General features: G+C 43.8%; 2 protein-coding genes across 4 annotated transcripts; one reads left to right on the top strand and one right to left on the bottom strand.

The window, feature by feature from the left end:
- Positions 1 to 53: 53 nt before the first annotated feature.
- LOC1282034 (oocyte zinc finger protein XlCOF19) lies at positions 54 to 2,564 on the bottom strand. Of its 2 annotated transcripts, XM_322029.6 has the most exons (5): positions 2,079 to 2,564; positions 1,151 to 2,017; positions 604 to 1,080; positions 301 to 535; positions 54 to 231 (listed from the first exon to the last, which is right to left on the bottom strand). In XM_322029.6, the coding sequence occupies exons 1-5, from the start codon at positions 2,313 to 2,315 to the stop codon at positions 86 to 88; spliced, it is 1,962 nt and encodes a 653-aa protein (XP_322029.6). In that variant the 5' UTR covers positions 2,316 to 2,564; the 3' UTR covers positions 54 to 85. The 2 variants fall into 2 exon arrangements, with proteins under 2 accessions (XP_322029.6, XP_061499370.1); XM_061643386.1 differs by lacking the exon at positions 2,079 to 2,564 and having other exon boundaries at positions 1,165 to 1,457.
- On the top strand, positions 2,508 to 11,132 carry LOC1282036 (poly(A) RNA polymerase gld-2 homolog B). 2 transcript variants are annotated; one of them, XM_061643384.1, is made up of 9 exons: positions 2,508 to 2,573; positions 2,683 to 3,409; positions 3,714 to 4,666; positions 4,781 to 7,428; positions 7,498 to 8,210; positions 8,285 to 8,472; positions 8,542 to 8,660; positions 8,747 to 8,862; positions 8,945 to 11,132. In XM_061643384.1, the coding sequence occupies exons 3-9, from the start codon at positions 4,049 to 4,051 to the stop codon at positions 9,118 to 9,120; spliced, it is 4,578 nt and encodes a 1,525-aa protein (XP_061499368.1). In that variant the 5' UTR covers positions 2,508 to 2,573; positions 2,683 to 3,409; positions 3,714 to 4,048; the 3' UTR covers positions 9,121 to 11,132. The 2 variants fall into 2 exon arrangements, with proteins under 2 accessions (XP_061499368.1, XP_061499369.1); XM_061643385.1 differs by lacking the exon at positions 2,508 to 2,573 and having other exon boundaries at positions 2,690 to 3,409; positions 7,501 to 8,210.
- The last annotated feature ends 1,969 nt before the right edge of the window (positions 11,133 to 13,101 follow it).

Here is a 13,101-nt window from a genome sequence, read left to right as displayed (position 1 = left end):
TTCAACCCCGTTTCTTTGCTGAAGATTGTACAACAACGACGGCACGCCAATGATTTTATTGTGCACGCCAACATGTATTGGTTTGCTAATTTTTCTTTCGATCGTGTATTTTCCTATGCGTGTTGCGATTGGCCGAACTGCTGAATTTCCGATTGCACACCTCACAGGAATAGTTTTTCTCTCCTGTATGCACATAGTTGTGCATCTTCAGCTGATAGTTGGTAGGGAATGCTGTGAAGGAATTAATTGTGAGCAGATTGTTTGGATCGATTTGGTCTATGGTTACCATTTCTGACGTACCTTTTTCACATAAATTGCAAGCAAATGGTTTTTCGCCCGTGTGGGAACGCATGTGAACGGTAAGATGGACGCGCAGCATAAATCGTTTCTCGCACACCGTGCACCCGTACGGCTTTTCCTTCGTGTGTGTTCGCATGTGGATGAGGAGATCGTGATTCGTGGGTAACGCTTTGCTGCAAACGGTGCATACAACTTTCTTCACCTTTTCCTCACCGGTGTGTTGCCGCATATGGCACTGCAAGGAACCGAAGTTGGTACGCATTACCTTTGGTTGAATGATTGTTTCCCGATTCTAATACCAACCTGTAGTTCTCCCTGGCTTGGGTAGGCTTTTTCGCAGATTTTGCACACATAGGGCTTTTCTCCGGAATGGGTCCGTATGTGCACTGCGAGATTGCCATTTTGATTGAACCGTTTCTGGCAGTAAGGACACTCGAACGGCTTTTCGTTAGTGTGAATTCGTCCGTGTGCCTTCAGCTGCCAAGATAATTTGAAACCCTTCTGGCAAACGTTGCACACGTGGGGCCGAGGATCGCTATGCACCTTTTGGTGCGTGTTGAGCATGCTCCGCGTGGTAAACCGTTTATCGCACAGCTCGCAGCCGTACGGTCGCGAACCAGAGTGTCGTCGCATATGCACGTTTAGTAAAGCTTTTTCGTAGAACCGTGCATCGCAAACATCGCACACGTGCGACTTTTCTCCAGTGTGCCGAAGCATATGATTCTTGAGTACCGACTTTTCTGCAAACTTTCTTGAACACAGCTGACATTCGAAGCGTTTCTGGAAACGGAATGGAGTGAGATGGTTAATACGCAATGGTTGTGCACACACCACAGTGGGTAACATTTACTTCCGAGTGCTTACGATCGACGTGCTTTCGGTACAACCGCCGTTTGCTAAACTGTACATCGCATATCTTGCAATACATGGTATTGATTTCATTGGCGTCTTCGCTTTTGGGCCGTTCTCGCGGTTCCTCCGCTTCCATCGAGGCGTGAATTAGATTATTCAAATGCTCTTGTTCCAGCTGTTCCTCCTCCTTACTGCATGGTACGGAAGATGCCAGCTGATTTTCCATGATTTGAATGTATTCCTCCGTAAGTGCATCTTTCAGATAGTCCACATGGATTAGCTCGTCGTCTACATTTTCGTCAACTATTTCCACATTTTTCGATATATCAGCACTGCTGTTGCCGCTTATGAATTCCGAAAGTTCCTGCTTCAGGGTGCGAAGAATGATAGATTCCCTTAACGACTTTGCGGTGGAGGGTTGGTCCGAGGTAAGTTTATCTGGTGCCGGTGTAGCAGTTGACATGGTTAGTGCAGTGGTAGGATTAACTGTTTGCAAGTTTTCCTCAATCGCAGTAGCTTTGGGGCTCGTATCATTAGCTGTTAAATCGCTGGGCGGAATATTAACAGTATCCTCGGTTCGGTCATCCACCAGCGTGTTGTCGTTTGAATTTACAAGCTGAAATCGTAGTTCCTCGATAGGTACAACAACGGCGGACGTTTCTGAGTTGCCGTGAAAGTCCGTTACCACCACATTTAACACCTCATACTTCGTTTCGCTGTCTTGTTTGATGACGACCGACTCCTCGAGCAGTGATCGGATCGTAGCATCCGATGCTTTGGTCATTTGCTGAAAGTTGAAGCTTCTTTCCAGCTCCAAACAACAGTCCGTACATATATGACACGGAAGTCCATCGGATTCGGCCACCTAAAAGGTCAAGCATTTACTTTTTTCTTTCTGGGACAACGTGACTAGCAAAGAAGTTTACCGTAATGCGAGTGCAGCTCATGATGGTATCCGCCAGACAAAATTCGAACAAATCTTTAAGCTGATCCTTTTCTCTCTCCACCAGGCACGTTCGACAGACTCGATCAAGGTAAATGATTTTTGGATCACAACCGGATGCAGAAACTGTTCGCAGGGCTCGCGATAGCTCGATTTTCATTGGTGCTTGTTTAGTTGCTGGTGTTGCGTTCATCTTAGTGTCGAGGGTCTTTCTGTACATCGTTGCACGATGTACATATTTCAGGACAGCCAAGTAGTGAAAGATATCGGAAGGAACTTCTAATGTTTACGGGGTTTTTTCTACGCCGAGCGTTCCTGTTATCTATGTGATGTTTTGATACATTGACAGCTGCTCGGCCATTGTTTACTTTTAGAGACCAAGCTGCGGCCCACACGTTTCACAAGGTGTTTTACGTCAACTACCGTTCCATACGTTGCGTGCTTTTATGGCAGCCAAAATGTAGACTATTATATGGCAGTAAGTGAGCGTGTTTGTGGGTAATAATATGGCCTGTGCTTTTGTAATTGTAATCGTGTTGTACCGATCCATGATATTTTAATAGATTTTCTTTACCACTCTATAATAGCACACTGCACCCGGCATGAACCGCATCTGTCATCTGGGGTGTGTTAGCTAACAAACAGCGATGCGCAGTGTGGTCAGCAGCCAAGTACATTTGCAAGAACAATGCCTCACTGAAAAGATGGGCTCGGGAAGCTTATGCGCTAGAAAAGATTTGTAGTTGAAACTGCCTAAAAATTGTTCCGGGAAATTACTTCGGATATACCGCCATCGCGTACATAGAACATCCACCGAATAGCGGCAGCAGCAGCAGCGATTCAAAGTGTTTGTGTGTGTGTGTGTATGTATGTGTGCGCGAAGATTCGTCTTGCGGGCGTTTCTCTCTCTCCTCGGTAGATTTGATGGCGCGGGTACGGTTCCGTCGCCAAGTGCAGTTTGCAGCCATAGTTTCGTCCCTGCCAAAAGGAGTGTGAAAAGATCTTCTAGTAGAGTATCTCTTAACGGCGCACGACGGCGGTTGGTGGTGGTTGTCCATTTTGGGTTTTTTTTCGCTTTACTTCACGTGGACGATAATGCAATGAATCGGTGCTGTGCGATTTCAGCGGTATCATATCGGTATCAAGCATGAGCATAAAACATGAGCGTGAAGATCGGAAAACTGAAATGAGCGAAACCCCCGGAGTCGTCGATATAGAACACCTTAGGCAAATGAGCCATTCGTACGAAGAAGTTGTGTTTCGGTTGATAAAAGTAAATGCGGAAATTGGCTGTGGCTCACAAACGAAACGAAGGTAAGGTTATATGATGCGGTAGGTGGCTTCAAACGCATGCTGTTTTTTTTCATTCGATTGTCAACGCTTCACAGAACATTTCGGTGAAGATGGGGTGGGTTTGGTTGAGCCTGGCTAACGATTGTTCGCATTCAGCTCGCAGCATTGACATGGTGGTAGAGAACACCAAGTGAAGTTATTTCCATAGCTAGCTAGCTGTAAAAACTTTGTATCGAGATATAGGGCAAGGGACGACCACTGTAATTCCCGCTTCCCTCATTGCCATTGCTAATATTTATCTAATATGTATTGCTTCTCGTTTTAGGATACACTGTAGCTGGCTGATTACAGGAATTGTTCCATAAGTTGATCTTTATTCGGAGAACAAAATTAGGTGGCGATTAATCACCGTATAGCGTAGGACAGATGAAGTAATGTCTAACCATTGCACTGCTTCCGATTGCTCAAAAACTACAAAAGCGATCTAACTCGAACCAACTGCAAGGATATTCAAATAGTTCCTTTCGTTTTAAGAGAAGCTGTATTTATGTATATTTATTATTCACACTGTTTAAAAAAAATGCATGCGCATATTGTATAAGTCGTCGTTAGCGTACGTCATATAAATTAAAAACACTCTGCGGCTGATCCATTGCAAAAATGCCCATCAGCCTGTGTCTAACGAATTCGTGTGGCTCACCGTCTACCGTCGTGCCAGAGGCACCACAAACGACTTGCACGGAGATGGACCGAGATCGACAGAATGTAAATGAAGATAATTGCGAAAAACAGTCCAACTCCAGCAAAGTGTTTAAAAAATCAACCCTGCCACAGTTCCCGTCGGCGACGGTTTCGATGATGTACGGCTCGAGCAAGAGTAAAAAGTATTACAATAATGCGTCCAATCGAAAAAAACAGCAGCACATCATCGATAGTTTGAAATCATGGAATCTCAACATAGCACCTAGTGGCCTGGACAAGTCCGAAGAGGAATCAGTGGCAGTAACCGTCGCATCGAATCAGAAGAAAGAGTTTGCGTGCCCTTCCGCGTCCACATGCCCGAACGCTGATGGGACATTGGATGATTACGAGCAAGATAATAGAGCGGTTGGCTTTATCACGGAAAGCATCCGCAAGTCTTCGTCGAAAAAGAAAGTGCCGGAATTTATTGGCAATAAGTTTAAACCAGAGGAAGCGAAAGCGGAGCATCCGTTGGCTGTGGTATCCAAGGTAGACCGAGACAATGCTACTAATGAAATGGGGCACAAAAATACTAAGGTAAGTAAAGTTGTATAAAATGTGTAGTAGGTGTTGCTAGAATTTATCTTTTTTGTGCGAGTTCAACTACTATTTTAATAATTTTTTGTTGGGTTTTCTGCTTTATCTATGAAGCATGAAAGATCTCTCGAATCTGCTGCTGCAGAAGAGGGTGACGTCGGAAATGTTGTTAATAATCATGCGGCATCCTCTCATCTTGCCGACACGTTAACCGGTTCGAGGGCAGAAATGTATTACGGACGTGCTGGTAATGTGCCACCTGTAAAAAAAGCCCCGACTTCATTGCATCCGGAGTTCCAAGCTCCATCGTCCTTTGGCGCAAAAGTAAATCAACAGAAACACTCACATAAATCATATGTTCGCTCATCCAGCCATTGTACTGCTGCCAGTCCCGCAAACGTACCGATCAGTGTGTCTGCAAATAGCTCGGAAAAGTCAGCAACAGACGGAAGCCGAGAGTGTAAAGAATCTGGATCATCTACCGCTGATCAAACCCATGTTTCAGTGATGTCTCTGATGTTGCAGGGCAACTCGAAGCAGCAGCAGAATGAGGCACTTCGTTTGAAACAATTCACTAGCAATACGGCCGTATCTTCCGTCATTTCTAAAGCTGGCCATTCAAATCAACATGTTGTTACTCCAAATCAAGCGTCATACATTCCTACACTTGGATCGCAAAATCCATCAAAACAGCAGGTACTGATTCACAATGCACAGGACCACCATCAGTCGTTGCAACAGCACAATAATACCGTTCCTCATCAATATTCGTATGATTTTTTACGTGATGTCGGTTTAAAAATGTCCCTCTGCACTGTTACCAATGGAGCAAGTAACAACAGCTCATCGGGCGACATTGCGATGTACCGTGGTTCGACGTCTCAAGTGAACTATAATTTTACTCAACAATTCCAGCAGCATATGATGCAGCATCATCACAATAATCAGCTGCACCAGCGCAGTTCCCGGCAGTCGCCGCACCAGCAACAACCGCTGGTACAATTGCATAGGATTATTCCACCGCACACGGGACAGTACAATCGTTCCCAAAGCATGTACGGTGGAGATGAGCTAGCTACGCAACAGTGCGGAATGGTCGAATCCCAACCATATACCAACTATGCACTGATGAATGCGGGTGACGGGCACAACTCCATGAACGTTGGTAAACATTTTGAAGTATCTTCCTACCTGTACAACCAAAACGGAGGTGTTCATGCGCAACACCAAGCGGTACATTACACGCAACAGGCGCCGGAGCACCACGTACAGCAGATGCATACCAACTATCATCAGAATAACAACTATCAGTATCACAACCGCAACGGCAATACCGGCAATGGTGGGGGTGGCAATCAATTAAGCTACGTTTCGCAAGGCGTCACAAGGGCCATTGGTACGGTAAATGGTAGAGACGATCAAGGAAGGACTGGTGGTGGTGGTGGTGGTGGTGGTAAAAAGCACTGGAATACTCACGGAAAAGGGAAAAATGGCTCCATACAGACAAACGGAAATAAACACGTGAACAAAGTGCAAAACATTGGTTATGGATATCGAAAAAACTATAACCATTACTATAATCATACTGCTGCTGGTGGAAATCACTACTACGAACATATCACGATGCAGCCGCATCAGCAGCAACAATCACTGCAGCAACAGCAACAGCACCACCCTCAGCATCATCAAAATCATTATAAACAGCAACATTTGCACCGAAACCTTGTATACGTCCGTGGTTATGATAGAGGGCATGGTGCTGCATCTTCAAGCGAATTTACCAACGCGAATCAGCAGCAGGAGATAAAACAAGCGGAAGTAGAGCGTTCTACATCACCGAAACAAGCAGGGGATGGAAGTGCGGTTGAAAAAAATATAAATTCAGTAGCAACAAAAGAGAATGATGGCCGCAACGAATCATCATCCACAGATTCAGTACCCTCCGATACACAACAACAACAGACGGTGGCCAATAATGCTTTTCGTAGGGCGGAAGACGTGCCGGATACCACGAAGAACTCTGAATTGCACATAGAGCGTGTTTATAAGGCGACGAAAAGATGCAGCGTTCCTCGTTCGTCATCGTCTTCTTCGGTGGTATCGATTCCGTCGACAGACTCATCGGTGCTGTCTAGTAATACATCTCAAACACATATGTTGGAATCTACACACGCCAATGTACACGACTACGAATCGGATTCGTCCCATTCTTCCGAGTATCCAGAGGGTACGTATCGCTATTTGAAGTACAATGAAACGAACGAAGAGAAAGGGTTCCGGTCGTCATCGTCCACCTCATCAGGAATATCGTCCTCCTCCGCATATCCGACGTTGACCGAGTTTGTCCCTTCGGCACCTTCGTCTCTGCATGCGTCAACCGCGGGGCTGGTTGGTGAATTTATCGTTCGAAGTCAAAGTTTTCATGGCTCACATCAGAACCTCACGACGTACACTAGCAATGGCGGCGGAAGTGTTGGCGACCATAGCCCTCCAATTGGCTCGCCAAAAGGAACATCGAGAACTGTTACGGGCACCCAGTCTGTGCCGGTGTTTGGAGAACTGTTCGGTAACGCTAGCCATAGCCATCCGAACCCTATTCAATTCATAAATAGCCAGACGGCAGGGAGTTTTGGAAGTAGCTCATCTTTGGAACTGGCACTGCAAGCAGCAGCTGCCAGTTCTTCAAGTTCGTCGTCGCTGTCTGCGTCATCGGTGCCGCCCAACGATTCTCAGTCGATGCAGAGCGGACATCCAAAGACACGGTACGTATTTTGCGAAGCTTGCGAAAGTGAATGTGTCGTTTACCTTGTATTATTTGTTTACTTCTACAGCAGTCAATCGGGGCGAACATCACCCACCACCAACACACATTACCGGTCGCACCGATCGATGGGAACTAATGTTGCTGGATCTCTTTTCAGCACCACCACTAAAGGACAATCGTCCGCCGGTGGAAGCGTGCGCAAAAATAATCATGTTTCCATGAGCTATGTACATCGTTCATCATTGCCCGCCGATTTTCAATACACACCGGCAGATCGATTCATTCAGCGTGCGGATGATGTCGAAATGAAGTCTCCGCCGGTTGCGCTCACTGATGGCAGCATTTGGGACAATCTATCGTTAGCGATCTGGGAAAAGTTCACTGCTGCCCAGCAGTCGGAGGAGAAATATCTTGAAAAGATGCAACTATGGCGCGATCTGTATATCTCGATCAAGAAAGGCTTTCCGAAGTATAGCCTTTATCTGGTCGGCAGCACGATCTCTGGCTTTGGTGCTGACAGTTCAGATGTGGACATGTGCCTTGTTTCGCGGAGCGCTCCCAGCTGCTACGATCCTCGCTTGGAAGCGTTGCTCAATTTGTCACTGGTGAAGGAATATTTCATGAGTATGCCATCGTCAAGCTTCAACGACTTCAGCTTGATTCAAGCGAAAGTGCCAATTCTCCGCTTTCAAGACAGCAAGCACGGCATTGAGGTGGATCTGAATTTCAACAATTGCGTTGGGATTAGGAATACGCATTTGTTGCACTGTTATTCGCAGAGTAAGTACATGTGAGATAAGTAGTGTATCTGAGAGCTACCTGGTGTAACAATGTTGGCTGATGAATCTTTGCAGTGGACTGGCGCGTTAGACCGTTGGTGTTGGTGGTAAAGTTGTGGGCTCGGCATCACAACATAAACGATGCTAAAAACATGACTATATCGAGCTACTCTCTGGTATTGATGGTTATTCATTTCCTGCAGTACGGAACAAGCCCACCAGTTCTTCCATGTTTGCATGCCTTACATCCTGAAAAGTTTATGGTGAGTTGTTAGCTACCCTTGAAAAGCGGCCGTATTCAACTATGTTGTGGTTATTATGCATTTTTACAGAAAATCATCGACATCCATAATATAGAAATGATCGAACGCATCGAACCATATCACACAGATAACAAGGAAAGCTTGGGAGAATTGTTGCTAAGTTTCTTGGATTATTATACAAAATTCGAGTAAGTATATGTGATGGTACATGATGTATCGTGCATACAGCTACAGGCATCTGTATTAGTAAATGTTTATGTCGATTTTATTTCAGTTATGAACACTACGCTATATCTGTAAGAACAAGTACCATCATACCGATAGAAGAATGCCGTCTAGCAAGAAGCTACAAAAATGATCCTCACCATTGGAAGCATCTGTGCATAGAAGGTAGGTTGCAGTAGAAGCTGATTGAGAGAGAAAACAAATATAATCTCTTTCGCCGTATGTTTTCCCTTCCATTTCTTTGCAGAACCGTTCGACTTTACCAACACAGCTCGGTCGGTATTTGATGGTGATGTTTTCGAACAGATAAAGTCCACCTTTGCAACCTCGTGGCGGATGCTAAAAGATAGCAAAAGCTTGAGTGTTTTATTCGGCGAGCCATTATTTACTCCGGTCACTTCGACACTGTCTATAACATCGTGATCATTAGTCGCTTGCATAAGACTGGAACTTTATAATGTACATCGGACGTTTAACGTGCTTGGTGGCATTTGTGTTACGATTTCGGTAGGATGTATCCGTGCAAATGGAATCCAAATACCAGAAAAGTGAACGAAAATTGTGTGAAAAGACTGATGTAAGGAATACTGCTGCACGGGTTTGCCCCGGCAGGAGTCGTAAAGAAAGTGCGCAGTGCGTCACAGGAATACATTTATCAATCGCCTAAGATAAATGATAAACTTGTCCCAAACAGAAGCCAAGCTCGCATTGTTACAAGTATTTGGATTTAATAAGCTATAAACTCGCTGCCATGTTCAAGCAATGTAAGGCTTAAGCAATACAGTAATACTGGTGATTGTTACACATATTATCGTTGATATCAGAGGACATGCAATGATTAGGCGGTTTCTTAATATTCCTTGGACGCTCCTGTAGTTTATGCACAATTATTACTATGAGTGGTACTAAAAAACAAAGAAAAAAAAAACTCTAGTGAAAGTGGAAAAATATACAAAGAAAGAAGATATAGGAGAATGTTAAACATAAGAGTGAATAAGAAAAAACAAACCAAGGTGATGTCCAGAAATTACTGGAAAGTATCATGGAATGATCTCGTTTAAAAGTAAAACTTAAACAACCAGTTATGGTGCCATTAAAAAGAAAAGAAAAAAAGTGAAAACACAAGTATTGAAAAAGAGATCCTATAGCAAATGGGTAATCGATGCTCGTCATGTTGGATCTATATGATCTGCGAATAAACAAAAAGAGTACTATACTACCTTGTGAGGACCAAAAAACATGGTTTAATAGTAGAAGTAGTAGTTAGGAAGGGGGAAGGGAGGGAAACGTAGCATGATGGCATTTTACACATGTCCACATAATGCTCTAGTTAAAGAAAGGAGTTGTCGTGGCAGAATTCACAGTTAGTATGATCGTGAGTGTAGAGCGCGTCTTGCTGGATGCATTGATTCCGAGAAGAAAGATACTTCTTTGATACAAAGGGTTTTTTGTCTTCTAAAACCTAAACACTTCTCCAGAGTGAGAATTTGCTACAAACGTTGAACGCATTAGAAAACTAGCAATTCATCCAGAGATCATCATGATAAGCAATAGATGAAGGAATATGTAGCAAAACAAAAGGAAAGACACACAACATTTCGCCAATGAAACAAAAAAAAAAGGTAAGCGCGCATCGTCACGAATCTAAAGCAATACTTTATTGAATGAGTCTCTGTTTTAAAAGTAGACGTGTTTAAAGGTAATAAGAAATATGGCTGTGAAATCAGAGATATAAAACTACTACTACTAGCATAACGTACGCGCCTGGCTGGCTGAATCGGGTCGAGTGTATTGATACTGCCCAAGTGTTACGAAAAAAAAACAAATGTCTAGATTCCGAAGACGAAACACGATAATTTATATTATATTTTTAGAGTTAATTTATGCAGCGTGAGTGGTAGAACAGCAGAAAGATGCTTGCGTCATGTTGTTGAAATGCGTCCGATCTGCTGATGAAAGAGGATTTCCGGAGCGATAATCGAACTGCGATTAAATGCTAGCATTTCATTTAACTCATGTTTGAGGAATAGGAAATGGAGGCATAAAAAAAGAAAAAAAAAACAAATAGCAAAGTAGAAAATATTTCAACAACTGATGAGAGAGAATATGCGCAAATACTAAATTGAAATGTGAACCATCTTTATGGAATGAACAAAAAAGGAAAACGTAAGAACCCAGCTTGCAGTGGCAGTGGATAGGGATACGGAAATGAAGTGAGGATGACCGAGAGAGAGAAAGAGCTAGAGGTGAACGGATGAAGAAGGGTGTTAACGGTATAGAAGGGCCTTTGCAAGGCAGGAGCGAAGAGTGTTAACGGTATAAAAGTGTGTGGAGTCTAAATTTTGTAAAACTCATTTTTGGCGCTGCGAACGAAAAAAAAAAATCAAGAGAAAAAGAAAAAAAAATCAAGTAAATAATTCGTCATTCCAAATGAATATTATAGTAATGCTCTTTTGACTATCATATAGATGACACTAGACAGCGAGGTTTGCGAAGTTATCGTGGAGCACAACATTGGATATGCTTTTGGTTTCAGTGATGTGGAATTTTGTTTTAATAATCTCGTGCACCGTGTATCGTACGTGCTGAGTAGCCTGTGCTTAGTTGGGCTCTGTTTTTTTTCTCTTATGCGCATATCTTGGTGCAAATGGTGCCGATGTTGTTGATGTGCATAAACCGAATATGTTTAATGTCACTACGATAATAACAGTGTGTTTTGGAGATGTGCTGGTATTATACGAATTCTACCAAAACGTTGTTGTTTAGCGGCCCAGGCAGAAGGACACTGTACTGGGTCGATGAGAGTGTTTTGCTCCAAGCGATGCAGTGATGTGTGTTGTTATTTTGTGCCACTCCTGCATCCAGGTGCATATTCCGCCGTGAGCATTCGGTATAACGCCCTGCGAACGACGGAATAGATTAAGTGTAGATGAATATGGTACGTATATTTTCGATGTTGCAGGTAGAGAAATGGGTGCATACATGAATGTGATTCTGGGTTGTGTATGACAAATACGTAATGGTGAAGCTCGATATTGGTTTGTACTTTAAGATTAATTGTGCGCGGAAAATGTGTGTTCCAAATTACTGATCCGTTCCACTTATTTTCGTAGTAACCCCGCTTAAAGACTGTGGTGTATTGTACACCGGTAGTGCAGTCAATGCTTTGAGATACATATGTGTAATTTTTATACTTTATATTGAACAGTTACATTTTATGTATATCGCCATTGATAGAAAGACGAAACAAATGCCGAATCAGCTCGTAAAGATGAAGCCAGCCGAACAAAGTGCTTATCGGCGGGGTGTGGGTAACGACATTTTGAAGAAAACCTGCGAATGTCGTAAAATAGACTGGCGTAAAAAAGTTGTTCGCATCAACGCCTACCCATCCGTCGTTAAAACTGCATCGTGGTTAATGGGCTGTGGTATGTGCGTGCGGGTTTTTAACGGAAGAATCTCTGGCCAACCGCACCGGCATGATGCCTATCTATCTATAGTATCTAATTTGCCCGTGACGCGCACCGGTGGGTAAGCGAGCGTGAGCGTGTTCTTGTTCTTGTGTGTTCGAAAGCCGTTAGGATATGACCACGGGAGAGAGCGAGAGTCGCATCCGTGATCGTCCTTTGTCTTGCTGGGTCTTGCCGAGTTGCCAGGCAACGTCCCACCAAGTTTGGGAAATGATTGGGCATAGTCCGTTTTTATCGCGGTCATACAGTGTGCGTTGGTGTTTTATTGACTTCCTTCCGTAACACCGGGTGGTCAGTTGACGGCGAGGGAAACATTTTGATGTTTGTTCTTTTCTTTTTGTAGATAAGTGAAATAGGCTTTCCTTTTTGTTTGTGCCAAAGGAGGAAGGCTTGGGAAAGGGGAAACCCGCACTGTACACTATCGTCAGTGTGGCACGTTTCGCTCAAAATTGCCATTCGCAGAGTTTGGGACTCCGGCAAAGTTTGCTATTGCTGGGATGATGGTACGTATGGCGCCGGTATCGAAAGCTATTGATTTTATGTTTTATTGAACAGAATGAACCATAAAAATAAATAATATCAGGCCTAGCTTGGCTTGAATCATTGAATACCGTAGTTTCGTTTTGTGCTGCTAGTCTTACATGTTGGGGTTGGGGTTATGTTTGGGGGAGGTTGTCCTGGATTGAAACTCGTTCGTCAACATGAAACATGCGAAGAGGTAAAGGAAGCGAAAAACAATAACATCTTGTTATGATGATCATTTTACTTTTTACTTCCCTCAGCATCCTTTTTCAGGCGTAGTCTAAGTAAGCGATGAAATAAAGATGCAGATGTATCCCATATTTATCTCATGGCAGTGTGCCGGGAGCGCACACACAACTACACACTCACGCATACACACACACACAAGCATCTTCCCGCCGTCTGCGATGCA

Source organism: Anopheles gambiae, chromosome 2 (assembly GCF_943734735.2).
Source record: "Anopheles gambiae chromosome 2, idAnoGambNW_F1_1, whole genome shotgun sequence".
Classification (NCBI taxonomy): Eukaryota; Metazoa; Arthropoda; class Insecta; order Diptera; family Culicidae; genus Anopheles; species Anopheles gambiae.
This window is presented reverse-complemented; position numbering and strand designations above follow the sequence as displayed.

What these genes read in the sequence shown, in the direction of transcription:
- LOC1282034 (XM_322029.6), bottom strand. Translation starts at nt 2,315, where the DNA reads ATGTACAGAAAGACCCTCGACACTAAGATGAACGCAACACCAGCAACT. An exon ending in TCGATCGTAAGCACTCGGAA is followed by an intron (nt 1,081 to 1,150) that starts GTAAATGTTACC and finishes TTCCGTTTCCAG; the next exon opens with AAACGCTTCGAATGTCAGCT. An exon ending in TTGCAATTTATGTGAAAAAG is followed by an intron (nt 232 to 300) that starts GTACGTCAGAAA and finishes ATTCCTTCACAG; the next exon opens with CATTCCCTACCAACTATCAG.
- LOC1282036 (XM_061643384.1), top strand. Translation starts at nt 4,049, where the DNA reads ATGCCCATCAGCCTGTGTCTAACGAATTCGTGTGGCTCACCGTCTACC. An exon ending in TGGGGCACAAAAATACTAAG is followed by an intron (nt 4,667 to 4,780) that starts GTAAGTAAAGTT and finishes TTATCTATGAAG; the next exon opens with CATGAAAGATCTCTCGAATC. An exon ending in TACATCCTGAAAAGTTTATG is followed by an intron (nt 8,473 to 8,541) that starts GTGAGTTGTTAG and finishes GCATTTTTACAG; the next exon opens with AAAATCATCGACATCCATAA.